The sequence below is a fragment of the Macrobrachium nipponense genome, chromosome 22, assembly GCF_015104395.2.
Source record: "Macrobrachium nipponense isolate FS-2020 chromosome 22, ASM1510439v2, whole genome shotgun sequence".
Lineage (NCBI taxonomy): Eukaryota > Metazoa > Arthropoda > Malacostraca > Decapoda > Palaemonidae > Macrobrachium > Macrobrachium nipponense.
Window position 1 is genome coordinate 73,840,400 of NC_087213.1, and position 16,691 is coordinate 73,857,090.

Consider the following 16,691-nt stretch of genomic DNA (forward strand, 5'->3'; position numbering starts at 1 on the left):
GTAGCTTTTATCAGTTTTGAAACATTTTCATAAAAATAACGATAAGTTCAAAAATTTCAACCTTCAGTCAACTTTGACTCGACCAAGATGGTAAAAAAACGCAATTGTAAGCTAAAACTATTACATTCTAGTAATATTCAATCATTTACCTTTATTTTGCAACAAATTGGAAGTCTCTAGCACAATATTTTGATTTATGGTGAATTTATGAAAAAAACTTTTTCCTTACGTCCGCACGTTAACTCTTCTGAAAAAATCATAAATTTTTTCATCCGATTGTTGTAATGTTTGCACCATTTTAAATTAGCTGCTACATAAAGTTTTATATACGAAAATGTGCACAATTTTATGTAAATAAAATAAATAATTCAAGGTCGTAGCTTTTCTCATTTTCGAAATATTTGCATATAAATCACAAATAAAAAAAAAGTTGACATTCGGTCAACTTTAACTCGACCGAAATGGTCAAAAAATGCAATTGTAAGCTAAACCTCTTACAGTCTAGTAACATTCAATCATTTATCTTTATTTTGAAACAAATTGGAAGTCTCTACCACAATATTTCGATTTATGGTGAATTTTTGAAAACCGCTCTTTTTTTACGTCCGCGCGTTACGAATTCATGCATCATATTGTGATAATATTTTCTCTGTGTTGCTTTGATCGTTTTATAATTTGTTATATACCAAAATCAACGCAATTTAGTGTACAATACAACGAAAAAATAATTAACTCATTAGCTTTAACCGTTTTGCTCACAGCGCGATTTGTATATAATTATATGACATTTTTTTCGCGATCATATATTCCAATATTTATACTATATGATAATGATATTTTTTTTTTCATTTCTGATGGTTGCATACTAAACTTCAGGCAATGACAAAAAAAAAAGGAGCCAAAAATGAACTCTTAATCTTGAAAATTAAGCGTGCTGTGATTTTGGAGGGAGAGAGAGAGAGAGAGAGAGAGAGAGAGAGAGAGAGAGAGAGAGAGAGAGAGAGAGAGAGAGAGAAATTCCTCTTCGGCGCTCACTCGTGAACGCCGCTGGCATACGGGACACTTTCGGAAATACTGGCTCGGCGTTTAAGGGTTAAGTGGTTTTGCTTTTAGCCTATACAACATAGCAGGTCTCACTTCCATCTTATTAACCTTGCCCTTCAAAATACCTTATTAACCTTGCCCTTCAAAATAATGACTCTTATCACAGGGTATGCTGGACAGCCCCCTTCAATTATTTTACCCTCTTGAACATGATGGTTAACCTCTATTCAGATCACCCCCTGTACCTATTATCAAGCCCATCTTCTTCCAGCTTAACTGTGGCTTGCTGATCAACATCCATCCCATACCTTATATTTAGTATTTGTTCAACTTATGTTCACCCCTCTACTAGGCTTTGTTGAACTTCTGTTCATCCCTATACTCTCTTAATACATTTCTTCACCTATCTGGCTTTTTTCTCGAGATCTACTAAAGTTTCTGCTAACAAAATGATGTCATCAACAGCTGCTCCCTTACATCTTCATAACACTGAAAGAGGGGGTAAACTCTTATTCCTGGTCTAGTCCTACATGACCTAGTCTCATGGTCACACCGTATTTCTTGCCGTTTTTGTTACATTTCTATACATTTCCTCTATTAGGAAGAATCATACGTACAGAAATGTTCTTCTCTACACCTATATTAATTGTAACATCCCTGAAATGCGGTAACTTAGGTAGGAGGAGTATATTCTCAGTCTTGAAAATTCTGCTACACAGAGATAAACTTCTGCTGTAGTGGTCACCTATTGGAAGTAGAGGCAACCACAAATCAGTACTGTAAAGCCTGATTCAATGTAAAGCAGAAAACTCATTCTTAAAGATGGGACATGAAACTCACAGATAGCCTAAAATCAATTAATCAGCCTTTAGGCAAATGTGAACATTAAATGTCTTTGCAAGGTCTACAAATATAAGAATTAGTCCTATACAGGGAAGAATTAATCCTATACAGGGAAGTATCATAACACACTCATTTTCTGCCATCCCTAATTCAAAAAATTTGTGATGCTTCAAAAGGGAAAAAAAAAAAAAAAAAAAATCGTAAAAAGAAAAATGACTCAAAACATAGGTTTATATTCCAGTAGGAACAAATAATTACAATACCAAAACACTGAAAGCAACCAAATATTTTTGCAAATATAAATATAATTTACCATCAAAGGCCGAGTCACTGCAGTCTTTTAGTTCAACCATTTCTTGCTTAACAGGAATCATTTCTGAATCTGACTCATTCCCGGACAGACGGCTATCATCATTTGGTGTTTGGGGTTCCTGGTTTGGTTGGTGGATGTCAATTGACAGTCTTGGTCGTTTTGGACTTACAGAATCAGAGTCTCCCTCTGGTGGCCTTGGCGAAGATGAACGCAACACTCTTTGCTGTTTGTGACAAAAACCATGTTATTCATCAATCATTGGCAAAGATTAATACAACAGAATTTGATGATTCTAATAAATACAAAAGTATCTATCTTAAATATTTATTTGTATAATTCTTTTTTTAAATACCTTAACACATGCTCTTTAGATTACCTAACGTATACTGTTATTTGATATAAAATAGCAATCACTGCATATTACAGTGTAATAAGACTCCAAATTCAGTTGCAGTCTGCAACCCTATACTGTACTCACTACCATTATTAAAGGATGATTCAGTGTTCTAATACTTTGTTTCCTATATAAAAATGTCTGATGATGTTCTTATCTTAAACATTAACTCTACAAAATTTCTTCCATTTTCTTTCCAAATTATTGAAGTTGAGCAGTGTAGACATTGTATAGTACAAAGAGATGTTTAATTTGTTTAATCAGAGGATACTCTTATTTATCTATAGCCCATCAATTGATTCCAATTTCACCTAGCCTATTGGTTAATTTCCTTTTTGTCCTCTACAAAGAAATTTCACAATAGTACTGTAATGAATGTTAGAAAATTACATTCGCGTTCTACCTTTTCTCAATATTTCTCTTGCACTACAGTCCTCCTCCTCTCTCTGCAGTTAGGGCTTAAAAATTCTACCCATAAATATCTTACTCCATTGAACATTTAAAAATCTTTTCCCATAGCAACTATCTGACTACAGCTTTCTTAGGTTCCTTTAGGATCCAATTATTAAGAAACTTCAACATGAATAAGATTCCACTGTCAATATCTAGGAACCTACAATGGATAATTATTTGATAAAAATAAAAATCTTAACTGGTATTGCACTTGTTCAAATTAATACTATATAGATTTCACATTACTAACCTTTTCACTATCTTCTGCAAGGCCCCTTATCTTCAACATTTCAGCAGTTTTAAGAAATCTGGCTAAATTTTCTTGGTGGACATTCACTTCCCCCTGATATATGAATCTCAGAAGCTTCTCTAAATCTGCAAATCGTACCTCAGGCGGTAATATAACAATAGGGTGCTGGCACGGATTTGCCTGGAAACAATAACATGTTAATGGGTATAAAAATATTGAAAATAACACTTCAATGAAAAATTTGATTCTTAATATTTCTTTATAGCTTGCTAACACTAACCGGAAACAAAATATAACTTAAACTCTTCTATACAAAAAAAGCAGCAAAAATATATGTCATTTTGTCTTAAAAATGCCACAATCTATAACACAAATTTATTAAACGTCTTTAAACAGAGGTGCAACTTTTAGTTACCAATACTTTGCAATTTGTTTCTAGTAAACTAAACATGTTCCACATTTTTCTCATGAAACGTGATTCTCAATACAAACAAGGAGCAGATGACTTATCAAAAACTTACTTTTAATAAGTCTCTAAAGAAAACCGAGCATGCGGAGAGCAGCATTTTGTGGGCCTTTAAAAACTGTCCCTCACAGGCTAGGGTGACATCAACAAAATCTTGATCATTTTTAAATCCATCCAAAGCCGAGACAAGGCTTTGATGAAAGTTATTCCAGCGGAGGCAGAACTCCTGTGCGTTAGCTGTCATCGCACTGGAGTCCTCCATCGCGCTCCTGTTGAATAAATTGAGGAAAGGTATTAATTTAAAATATTTCAATTCACATCAATGATAACTGGTAAAGTGCAATCATTTAACAATGAAATGTCAACTTCAAATGTTAAACATGAAAAGTTTATTAAAAGAATAGAAAGTAATTATTTTTTACTGCAAAACATCTTGGTGAAAACCTAAAAGAAAAGAAAAAACCTTTATCAATAAAAACAGAATAACTTAAAACATCAGTAAAGCACCTTGTTGTACCTTAGCAAAAACTGAATGTCATAAATATGTTACCAATAATACAACCTTTGTCACTTACAATCTATTACATGGCTCTTAAAATCTAATTTTTTCAAAGAAACAGTTGTATACAAGATATTTCAATCATGAACAATACAAAAAATTAATTCAAAATGTTCAAGTTTCTGACAAAATTACTTTAAAATTTTATAAAAGCAATTACTCACTGATATAAATAGTATAGTTTTGCATTAATCAAACCTAACATGTAAAAGCCAAAGAATTCTTCAGTGACGAGTCACTAAATTCAGCCTCATCCACAATTGGTACATCTGAAATTGACCAGAATCCTACTATCTATTGTCATTATTCATTAGTTTAACCAGACCACCCAGCCAATTTACTGAATAGGATTTAAAATAATGAAAACTACTGAGACAATAAGGTCATGTAGCTCAAAAGCATTGCGCACTGCACGTGGGGATACTACACCCCTTTTCTTTTAATCTAAAATACATATTAAAATAGACTACCATCAGAAAGTGAAATACTTTATTTCAATGATGCATTCCCTTCTAAGTATATTTATCAAGTTCAGGCCTGATCAGAATCATGGAGCATTTTCAAGGGTGAGAAATTACAAATTTTGCATGTTACATTACATTATGAACGATGTAACACTGTTAAAACAAAAGATTTAAAATTGTGTCCTTAGACAACCACAAACCTCAACCAGATAACTGTTACCTACACATCACATAAATAACTAGTACCCATCCATTAACCCTCTTACGCCGATTGGACGTATTAAACGTCGAGTCAAAATGTCTCCCGTATGCCGATTGGACGTATCATACGTTGGCTCAAAAAAGTTTTTTTAAAAATTCGCGGAAAAATACTTATAGGCCTACCAGCCGAAAACTTTTGTATCACGCGCCTTGGGGGATGCTGGGAGTTCACGGATCAAGGCGTTGTTTTGTTTACAATCGCTACGCAGGCGCGCAAGCGCGAATTTCTTTCTTATCGCACTAAAAAGTATCAGTGACACATCTCGGAAATTATTTCGTCACTTTGACATAATTATTGCACCATTTTAAATTATCCTTTACATGAAGTATTATATATGAAAATGTGCGCAATTTCATGCACAATACAACTAAAAAATACTCATGATTGTAGCTTTTATCAGTTTTGAAATATTTTCATATAAATAACGATAAGTGCAAAAATTTCAACCTTCGGTCAACTTTGACTCTACAGAAATGGTCGAGAAACGCAATTGTAAGCTAAAACTCTTACATTATAGTAATATTCAATCATTTGCCTTCATTTTGCAACAAATTGGACGTCTCTAGCACAATATTTCGATTTATGGTGAATTTATGAAAAAACTTTTTCCTTACGTTCGTGCGATAACTCTTCCGATAAATTTTTTCGTGCGATTGTCCTAATGTTTGCACCCTTTTAAATTTGCCGTTACATAAAGTTTTATATATGGAAATGTGCGCAATTTCATGCACAATACAACAAAAAACAACCCATGGTTGTAGCTTTTATCAGTTTTGAAATATTTTCATATAAATAACGTTAAGTGCAAAAATTTCAACTTTCGGTCAACTTTGACTCTACCGAAATGGTCGAAAAACGCAATTGTAAGCTAAAACTCTTATATTCTAGTAATATTCAATCATTTACTTCATTTTGCAACGACTTGGAAGTCTCTAGCACAATATTTCGATTTATGGTGAATTTATGAAAAAAAAAAAAAACATTACGTTCGCGCCGGTAAACTTCCGAAAAAAAAATCAGAATTTTTTTGTGCGATTGTCGAAATGTTTGCACCATTTAAAATTAGCTGTTACATAAAGTTTTATATATGAAAATGTGCGTAATTTCATGTAGAATACAACTAAAAATGATTGAAGGTTGTAGCTTTTCTCTTTTTTCGAAATATTTGCATATAAATCACGATAAATAGAAAAAAAACCACGTTCGGTCAAATTGTAAGCTAAAACTCTTACGGCCTAGTAATATTCTGTCATTTTTCTTCATTTTGAAACAAATTTGAAGTCTCTAAAACAATATTGTGATTTATGGTGAATTTTTGAAAATGTTATTGTTATGATACAATAAAGTTTGTTCATACTTACCTGGCAGATATATATATAGCTGTATTCTCCGACGTCCGACAGAATTCAAAACTCCCGGCACACGCAGTGGGCGGCCAGGTGGTTAGTACCCATTCCCGCCGCTGGGAGCGGATATCAGGAATCATTCCAGTTTTCTATTCAGATTTTTCATACCCACTGTCCCCTGAGGGGAGGTGGGTGGGTACTTTAATTATATATACTGCCAGGTAAGTATGAACAAACTTTATTGTATCATAACAATAACATTTTGTTCATGAAACTTACCTGTCAGATATATATATAGCTGAATCCCACCATTGGAGGTGGGAAGGGACAGAATAGAAGGATTTAGGAAACACCTCAAGTGCAGATGATTGACATCTTGATTCCTTACCTGTTAGCATAGCTGACTTCTTGATTACTGTCACCGAAGTCTGCTTTTGCTTTACTAGAGTTACCAACAAGGTAGTGACCTGTGTAGTTGGTGCGCTCTAGATGATCTGTCAACGGGGGCGTGACCACAATGTGACTAGACCATATTGACCATACTGTGAGGGCAACGAAGCTAAAACCACCACCTGACCTAACCTATCGAAGTTAGTCCCATAACTTCTAGGCTAACGAAAGGGAAAGCGCCTCAAGCGACCAACCCTTCAAAGTTAAAAGCACACCTATCCCTTTTCTATAGGATAGGATTCGTGCTGCTTCCTGCCTCCAATAATATTTCTACGGATATGTATGGTAACCTAGCGACTCGCAGATCTCATATGTCGTCTTCACATCCCGTCGGGAGTGTGAAGCGAACACAGAGTTGCTTCGCTCAAATGTGGCACTCAGGATATTACTGAGTGTCATGCTCTGTTGAAATGCTTCCGAGGCCGCGCCCTCACCTCGTGAGCATTTACTTTAAAAGGTTTCAAATCTTTGTTCAAACATGACGAATGAGCCTCTTAGAAAGACTCCTTAAAAATAACGCCAGGGCGTTCTTCGACATGGCAAGTCTGGTCTTTTTACGGAACACCGCAGATTGTCCGAATGACCTTGACTTTCTTTAGTTTTATGAAGATAAAACTTGAGAGCCCCGACAGGGCACAGGACTCTCTGTGGCTCTTGCCCAATAATTTGTGCCATCCCCTTGATCTCCAGGCCTCTGGGCCAAGGGTTAGACGGGTTTTCGTTCTTAGCAAGAACGGAAGGCTTAGAGGACACCGAATTATGTCCTCTAAAGCCAAAAAACCTCTGATGATGGCTAAAACCTCACTAACCCTCAATGCCGTAGCTAGAGTGGTTAGAAAATTAGCCTTTCTGGTCACGTGTATTAAGTTTACAGAAAGGAGAGGTTCGAAATGCTTTGACATCAAGAACTTCAGACTACGTCTAAGCTCCATCAAGATTTCCGCAGACCTCAAAGATCGTGAAAGGGCTTTGTTGTTTGACAGATCCGAATCTCTGAGCCTAGAGGCCGTCAACAACATATTTCCGTATTCTACAATCGTTGGGACTGTTAGCTTATCCCATAATTCAGACGGAAAGGGAAGACGGTAAAGTAATTCACAGAGGTGGAGGTGTAGGAGCAGTCATTCTTCCTGCACTATCTCCAGAATCGGCCCACTCCGATTGGTACACTGCAAAATATGCAGCACTGCTTTGCTTTGGCAATGAGACTTGTAATTAATCTTGAAGATCCTCTCGCTTCTCGACAGTCTGAACGCATCCAGACTCAGAGCGGAGAGGTTTTAGGTACCTCTCGAAGTGAGGCTGTTAGAGTAGACCGATTCTCTCGGGAAGGGTCCTTGGAAAATGCCCTCTGAAGGACGTTGACCTCTGTGAATCCAGCCTCTCGAAGGCCAACATGGGGCGATCAGCGTCTTTCTCGCTCCCTCTGACGCCAGCGATTATCTTATCAGCTTTCCTAAGCTTTTGAATAGGGGAAAAGAGACTAACCAACTATCCCATTCCATACTATATGATTGCGTCTATTGCTACCGCTCTCGGATCGAGAATAAGGGAGCAACGTAGAGGAAGCTTCTTCGTCTTCAATATTGCGAAGAAATCTACGAAAGGACGTCTCCAACGTCTCCACAACTCTCGACATACTTCTAAGCGAGGATTACTCAGACGTCAGTAGTTGCTGCCGCCGATCGAGAAGATCCGCACGGACGTGCAATAGTGTAACGAACCTCTTGAGGATCGTTACGTTCCGTGCCTATGTCGATAACCATCTCTCTCTTCTTGGGATATGAGAGAGCTGCGAAATTATCTGAGATGATTTGGACCAATCGACCAAAAACAAAAAATCACTCTTCGAGGAACTGGAGAGCCAACCAAATTGCTTCCAATTCTCTTAGATTATGTGCCAGGACCTCTGTACCTCTGTCCGGATGCCTGGCACCCTCTCGGTATCACTGAGGTGATCGTCAACCCATTGAGAGATGTTTTAGAATTATTTCTAGATCTTTGATGTTATTTCAGTCCTCCTGCAGGAAAAAACTGTAGAGGTCTGAATTGCAGTCTATTCAGGGAAACAAGCTTCTCCAGCGAGGAAATGGTCCCCAGCAGACTCATCCATTCCCTCACTAAGCATGCTTCCTTCCCTAATAAGGCTGCGCTTTGCATAAGCAGGAGAGCATTATTATAGTGCTATGCCGCGGTAAACTCGTACAGAATTCTGTTACAGTGCGGTAAGCAGCGCTGAACAGGTCTAAGAGATATCTCTGTTGAAAATTTCTTAGCAATAGGAAGTCGTGTTTATTCATGATTACTAGAAATCCCCTCAACCCGAGGCGAAAGTCATGATTGTAGGGTAGAGATATGGTTCGTCAATCAATCCCGCGGGAGAGAGAGACGTAACCGACAGAGCTTAACAGCGAGCTACCTGATACTGAGTGGTGGACACTGTGACAGTCACAGCACAGCAAGGAGCGCTTATGTTCACCTTCTCGCAGTCTTATGCCGAGTTGCCAGCTATTCTATTCATCTAAGGAATAGATTTTACATTATTTGAACAGAAACTCTCAAGTTGGCATATTTAAGCGAAACAAAATTCGCTAAATACAGAAGCTGATTTTGTGTTGTCGTAACATTACGCTTAATTAACCAAATGTTAAATCGGAAACTCCTGGAAAGTTGCCTGGAGTACCGATTAAATTATACGCGTCATCCACAATGACAGCAACCTCTCGTCTCGCCACTATTCTGCCTGAGTTACCAGCTACTCTCTTCTACGAAGGAATAGGTTTGTTACTATTATCGATAAGGAAATTCTCAAGCAGGCATATTTAAGCCGAAACATAATTCGCTAGATGCCGACGCTGAGTTAGTGTTGTTGTAACAATACCTTTAGCGTTGTCCTTACAGCGGAAACTCCTGGAAGTTTGCAGGAAGGACCGATTAAATACATTTACAATAACCGTCTTTTCGGTTGCCATCTGTAGAGGTAACCATGATATGCGTATACTGACTTGAACCCTACATTAGTAATATGACGCAAAGATAAAATACGTAAGTATTGTAGTCACTTGAACATAAAATTCTCTCTAATGAATGAGAGCTCTCTCGAATTTTGTTAATGAGAGCTTATCCGCTTAAGCGATAAAATGTTATGAAGATCTTTGTCAATGAGAACTAACCCATTTACATGACAGAAAGTAATCCAGGAATTCGAGCATATAGTTTTCCCGATTCCCGCAGAAATCGAGGAAGGGGCAAGATTCCTAATCAGAGACTGGGCTTACGACAGGAAGGACCTTAATGTTCCCCTTCGGCAGCGCAATCCCGAAAGCAGACGAGGCGTTTTATGACACCGAAATCTGCTTACAGTTTTCCTGGAATTCATCAAGTGATGGATTCTATTGAACGCTCCTTCGTAGAAAGCGAAGTAGACATCTTGACGAGACCAAACTCCTTCCTCTACTTCGACGACGCCCTCTTGAAGAGCGTTCTTGCATGAATCCTGACCGAAACGTTCTTGATGCGTAGGACGCCTATCGTTCTGAAGAACGTCCTGCCAGTGCTCTACCGAGCGTCATGACGTGTAGGATGCGAGCGTCTTCAAAAGCGTCCCTCGCTAGCGTCCTGGCGAGCGTCCTCGCTAGCGTCCTGGCGAGCGTCTGCTAGCGTCCTGGCGAGCGTCCAGATGTGTAAGACATCGAGCGTCTTCCAAAAAGCTTATCAATGTTTATGACGTCGAGCGTCTTCCAGAGCGTCCTGATGAGCGTCTCTTCGTGTAGGACGTCGAGCATCGGCAAAAGCTTCCTCACGTCTCAATGCGTAGGACGTTGAGCATCTTCAAGAGACGTCCTCGCGAGAGTCTTACCGAGCGTATTGGTGCCATAGAACACCAAGGGCATCTCAGAGAGGATCTTGTCGAGCGCCCTGATGCATGAAAGGCCATAAGACTTGACCATACCGTAGACTTAAAAGTGAATTCTCTACTACATTCATCTTCTCACTAAGCATTGTACTCTAATAAGCCATGCTTTCGTAAGCATGAGAACATTATTATATATAGTGTTCTGCTGCGTTAGATTCCTTTAATAATGTTACCTACGGTAATCAGCATTGAAAGGCTGGAATATCTTTCTTATTGAACGTATCTTAGCAAAAGGCAGACAATATTTTATTTATGTTTGCTTAACTATCCCCTCAATCCGAGGCGCTAAGACCGCGATTGTAGGGGAGAGATACGGTTAGTCATTCCATCCCGCAGGACCGACCTCTCATGACTGAGCAATAGATGGTTACTGCGTTGGTCTAAGCGATAGCAGCCCCCTCCGTTAGCTGTCTGGCCTTACTCTTCCAGAGTTGCCAGCTACTCCATTCAATAAAGGAATCTTTAAAATTAAAATTATTATCGAACTTCAGGAAGTTCTTATTAATGTATATTTAAGCGAAACAAGACTTCGATAAATCTAGAAGCTAATTAGGTATTGTCATAACAATCCCTTTAAGCGTAATCCTTCCTAGGAAAGTCCTGTAAGGATATGGTAATAGAGTTGCACAGCAAAGAAGTAACTACGGTATGTGCTTATGATTTGACCGGAAAAATATCGTATTATCATACAGCAGATACTCTACTACCTTCTTTCCCTGCCGAGGCAGATAGAGAAAGGAAAAAACTTTTACTATCTTCGTTCTTTTCGTTAATAGAACGATAGAAAGAGAATATATTTCCTTAAGTAAGGAAGTTAATCCAGGAACTCTTTAAATCTTCGTAATTTCCTCATAAATCGCGGAATGAGACAGAATTCCTGTCATCTCTAGGGTTTACGGAAGGAAGTAGATATTTCCTATCCGCCATCATACCCAAACGTCGATAAGATTCTTATTAAGAAACAGGTTTCTCTCCGTACGTCTTGGTAAAAAACTTCGACATGACTGTTGCTTATCAAATACGGAGGCGTCCCGAAAAGCGTCCTCAAAAGCGTCCTGCCTTCAAGGGGAGCGCCGCTCATGAAGCGTGCTAGTCATAAGCCGATGTACGGTGATCGGGTCGTCCGGTACGAGTATTATGGACGTTCGCAACTCCTGACAAAGACGGCGGCCGCTTGTGCGACATCTTGCGTCTCTGTCACGCTCATCGGACATTCCAGAAACGCACTCAAAAGGACGCCTTAGGGTACGCCGTTCTTCCTTTTCACAGTAAGTGAGATAAGGCGATCTGGGCGCTTAACAGCGTTCTTCCTATTTCCTTCTTCTTTCTCCCATGTGTTGGAAAGTCGTCAAATTGTTAAGGCGGCGATTACAATCGCACGACAATAGAGAGAGGACGTGAAGCGTCCTCCTCAATAAGCTTCTATTTAAAGGGCGCGAGTCCTTCCGAGAGTTCCAACCCCTGTACGGGGAGGACGCCTCAGAGGACGAGAAGCAATCCTTCAGGATTCGTGCACCGTGCACGATCTTTGGCAGCCTGAGAAGCGTCTTCAGGTCTTGCCGAAGGGACGCCAGATCGGTGGGGGTTCCTCGTAACCCTCCTTCGGCTTTCGGACATGCCCTCTCCCTGTGTTCTGGGAGTCCGACAGAGGTCTAGACCTAGAGGCATTATAAGGCCGATCTGACGCCCCCTCCACAACACTAGGGGCAAAATCAACATCACTACACTCACAACACTGATTGGAGAGCGAGCACTTTTCAAGCTTACTTGATGTAATCCACCATAATAGAAAGGGTGGGCATTACGTCTCACAGAACTTCCTCTAGGCCCGTAAGCCATACCACAGGGTTAGGCAAAATAACGTCTACTGGAGGTTAGTAGGTTCATTATCCTAACTTCTGTTACTGTGGAGGAAGACCTCCTGATTCTATCACGCTCTAATTTGCGTACATACGAATCATACGTCTCTTTCGGAATTCAGTCAACATTACACTAATTACATTGATCTTTCAACAAAGAAAACATGTAAACATCATGTATACTAAGCGAGTGTCTACCGAAGGTTTCGGTAGCCTCCCCTTACCCGTGCAGACAACAAAGTCTGAAACTAGGCTAACTAGATTCAGACATCATATGCAATGAAAAAATTTTAATTAATTTATGATAGCGTATGCCTAGCCACAAATCCAAGTCAATCATTCAAAAAAATAAGTAGGATACTTAAGCGGCTAATGAAGTTTCAAAATCCTAGGCGGAGGTAGTGGAAACAGGTGTTTTCACTACCGCGACAGAGAAAAATCTGAATAGAAAAATGGGAAGTGATCCTGATATCCGCCTCCCAGCGGCGGGATGGGTACCTAACCACCTGGCCGCCCACTGCGTGTGCGGGAGTTTTTGAAAATTTAAAATTCTGTCGGACGTCGGAGAATACAGCTATATATATATCTGACAGGTAAGTTTCATGAACAAAAATATATTTACCTTCACTCCGCGCGCCGATTCGCGGCCGCAAGTCTCCGAAATACGTACATGGCATTATCCTAATATTTGCTCCTTTTCATATTAGCCTTTTTATAGAGTTTCATATATCAAAATGTGCGCAAATTCATGAAGAATACAATAAAAAATAATTGAAGGTTGTAGCTTTTTCCATCTTTGAAATATGTCCATATAAAAAAATATATATATTAAAATTTCGACATTCGGTCAAATTTAACTCGTCCGAAATGGTCGAAATCTGCAATTCTAATCTAAAACTCTTACAGTATCGTAATATTCAATCATTTGTCTTAATTTTGAAACAAATTGGAAGTCTCTAGAACATTATTTAGAATTACGGTGAATTTTTGAAAATAACATTTTTTTACGTCCGCTCGTTACGAATTCGTACATCATTTTGTGATAAAATAATATTTTTTCCGGTGTTGCTTTTATTGTTTTACAATGTATTATATATCAAAATGATCGCAATTTAGTGTACAATACAACGCAAGAAAAAGTAACTGGTTAGCTTTGACCGTTTTCTGCACAGCGTGATTTGAATACAATTATGTATGAATTTTTTTTTTCGCTACCATATATCGCATTATTTACATATGATAATGATATTATTTTTCATTTCTGATGGTTGCATTCTAAACTTCAGGCAATGACAAAAAAAGGAGCCAAAAATGAACTCTTAATCTTCAAAAGTACGCGCGCTGTAATTTTTTGAAAAAATTATTTTTTCCACTTCCGCGCTCACTCCAAACCAGGCCCGGCATACGGGAGACGTTTTGATTTTTAGGGCTCCGGCGTAAGAGGGTTAACAAAACACTGGTGGGTACTCCAGGTGCACAGTACCCTCAGGCTCCCCTAAACTCGACAACCTGTATCAAGGTGAGAAGATAGAAAAGTAGAGGGAAAACCTCCTATCCTTCCTCCCCCAAAAATACCATGCCAACCACAGATAACAGACCTAGGGTACTGCAATTTTCATACACCATCTCCACATCACGTAAATAATGAGTGGCAAACACTATGATTTACACCTCCAATAGGAGGAGTTAAGAATCGCAGATAGAAATATGTTATTACAAGCCAACAAAGTGGCAACTGCTCTTATTCTGTGGCTTGATTTAAACCCTTACTGGATGGGTGAATATACATATATGCAGCTCCTCGGGCCGGGTAAACTTTGAGGTCGGCCAATTTACGAAAAAAAAACACATCAATGGAAAGAGGAAAAAATCAGTAACAAATCCTTGCCATATTTATTGAAAATATTCATGTAAATTTACCGAGAACTAAATTTTTTTTTTTTTTTTTTTTTTTTTTTTACATGCTTTTTTCTTGTTCTTTGCACTTTTCTTTGTAAAATTACATAACAGACATACTTTCTTTAAAAAAAAAAAAAAAAAAAAAACAGCAACCTCTTGGTATATTTACACGGAAATTTACAAAAAGACATGACAAGTCAGAGACATAATACCTTCCCCCTTGAAGTTAGAAGCAGATCTAAAGTCCTGAGACACCCGATTCAAGGTTTTAGCCAGTGTAAAAGTTGCCATTAGTGAATTTATGGGCTGTAAAAGTATCGGCACCTCTTTCTTGGCTGATTCTTTCCAAATTAATGCGCTTAATATTGTTTATCTACAGGATCAATTCGTCTACTACCCCAACCCTGTTATTACTAATCCCAAGGATCAATCCATCCACCATTAAGGGTTAAAAATGGGTAAGACATCCTCTTGAATTTCCAAGTGACTAGATTACATCCCACAAAAACAAAGCCAAAGCATTCTTGGACAGCGGACGGGAGTGGTTCTTAACCGAGCCCCAGAGGTTAAGAGGGGACTAATCCTTTCAGTCCTCGCAAGCAAATGCTTTAATGCTCTTACAGACCATAGAGCTTTCTCTTGTTCTGCTGGTTCAAGGATATCCATCAGGTTCTTGATATTGAACGGACTGGGCCAGGGATTGGAAGGCCTTTCATTCTTGGCCATAAAACCAAGAGTGAAAGAGGAAATAGCACCTCCCTGTGAAAATCAGACTTCCTTATCAAAGGCCTGTAAAGTGTGTTTTCCCAATGGAGGGCCCAAAAGCCATTAAGGGACAACATCCAAGTTCTAGGAGACCATCATTGTCTTCTCTTTTGAAATGTCAAGACTTAATCAGGTCACTAATGTCTTGACTCATTGAAAGATCCAAACCTCTATGTCTAAATACCGATTTCAGTATAGCCCTGTAACCTTTGATGGTAGATGTAGCTAAGCCTCAAGATGACATCAGGAAGAGCAGAGTCTGAGATCTGAGCTGGAGAGAGGTTTCAGAAGAGTTTATTTCTTCGAAACCAGATGTAGAGGAGTGCCCACTTGGCCTCGTAGACCTTAGAGGAAGACTGACGTCTACACTTTGACATTGCCTCTGCAGCTGGTCTTGAAAAGCCCTATGTCAGACAAGCTTCTTGAGTCAGAAGCCTGTCAGAGCAAAAGCAGATAAGCCTTGATGGAATCGATGGAAGTGTGGTTGTCTAAGGACTTTGTCTCTGTGGCATAAGTCTTAGGAAGTCCACTAGTAAGCTGAGAAGGTCCAGGAACCAATCCTTTTGCAGCCAAAATGAAGCTCAAATGGTCATTGAAGTGCTGATTAGCTCATCCAATAGGTTGTTTAATTTGCCCTGAATGAAGTGTGTGACAATCCTGATGCGATTGCCCTGCACCAAAAGATCATTTACTGAATGTCATTGCTGCAAATGACATAAAGGCCACATTAACTGCCTTCAGTTCCTTCATGTTAGTGTGGACCTTTCTCGCATCACGAGACCAGACCCCCAGAAACTTCCCTATTTGCTAGAGTTCCCCAACCCTGATCTGATGCACCCGAGTATAAGATTATGCTGGAGCTCTGAGGTTGCACCGACTTCCCTACCAAAAACCTTCCTTCTGCGAGCTGCACTGGATGGATGGATGGATTATGGAATTTAGGGCATAGCCCCAGCGGCGAGCTGCACTGGTCCTTCATTTTGGACTGGATGGGAAAAACAAAGTCTTGAAAGAGTTCCCCTGCGCCAACTGGCCTTTAGAGAGAATTGCAGTACTTTTGTGTGGTCTTCCTAAAGGTAAGAACTTCTCGCTGGATGGGTGTGTGCCAGTAGAATTGTGGAGGATGGAGCAAGAGGAAGTTTCATATTTTCCAGAGGCAGGATTGAACTCTCGTTTGAGAGACAGAACAGCCTGAAAACTCAAAGAGTTGATCCTCATCCCTCAATAGAAAAACAATTGAGTTGGGACTGAATAACTTCTGCAGGTTGATTAAAATGCCCAAAATATTCTGCAAAAAGTGACTTTTGAAGGTCCTCCATACATCTTGCTCTTCAGGGGGAGCATAGCAGCCAGTCATCCAAATATAGGCAGACATTCATGCTTTTGAGATGGAATGGTATATAAAGTT

General features: G+C 39.1%; 1 protein-coding gene across 1 annotated transcript in view; it reads right to left on the minus strand.

Moving 5' to 3' along the window:
* Positions 1–16,691, minus strand: part of LOC135198806 (mediator of RNA polymerase II transcription subunit 12-like) — a 122,150-nt gene that overhangs the window by 44,368 nt on the left and 61,091 nt on the right. Inside the window, 3 exon segments of the mRNA XM_064226763.1 lie at positions 2,201–2,423; positions 3,298–3,477; positions 3,819–4,032. Coding sequence (XP_064082833.1) covers positions 2,201–2,423; positions 3,298–3,477; positions 3,819–4,032 — 617 coding nt within the window.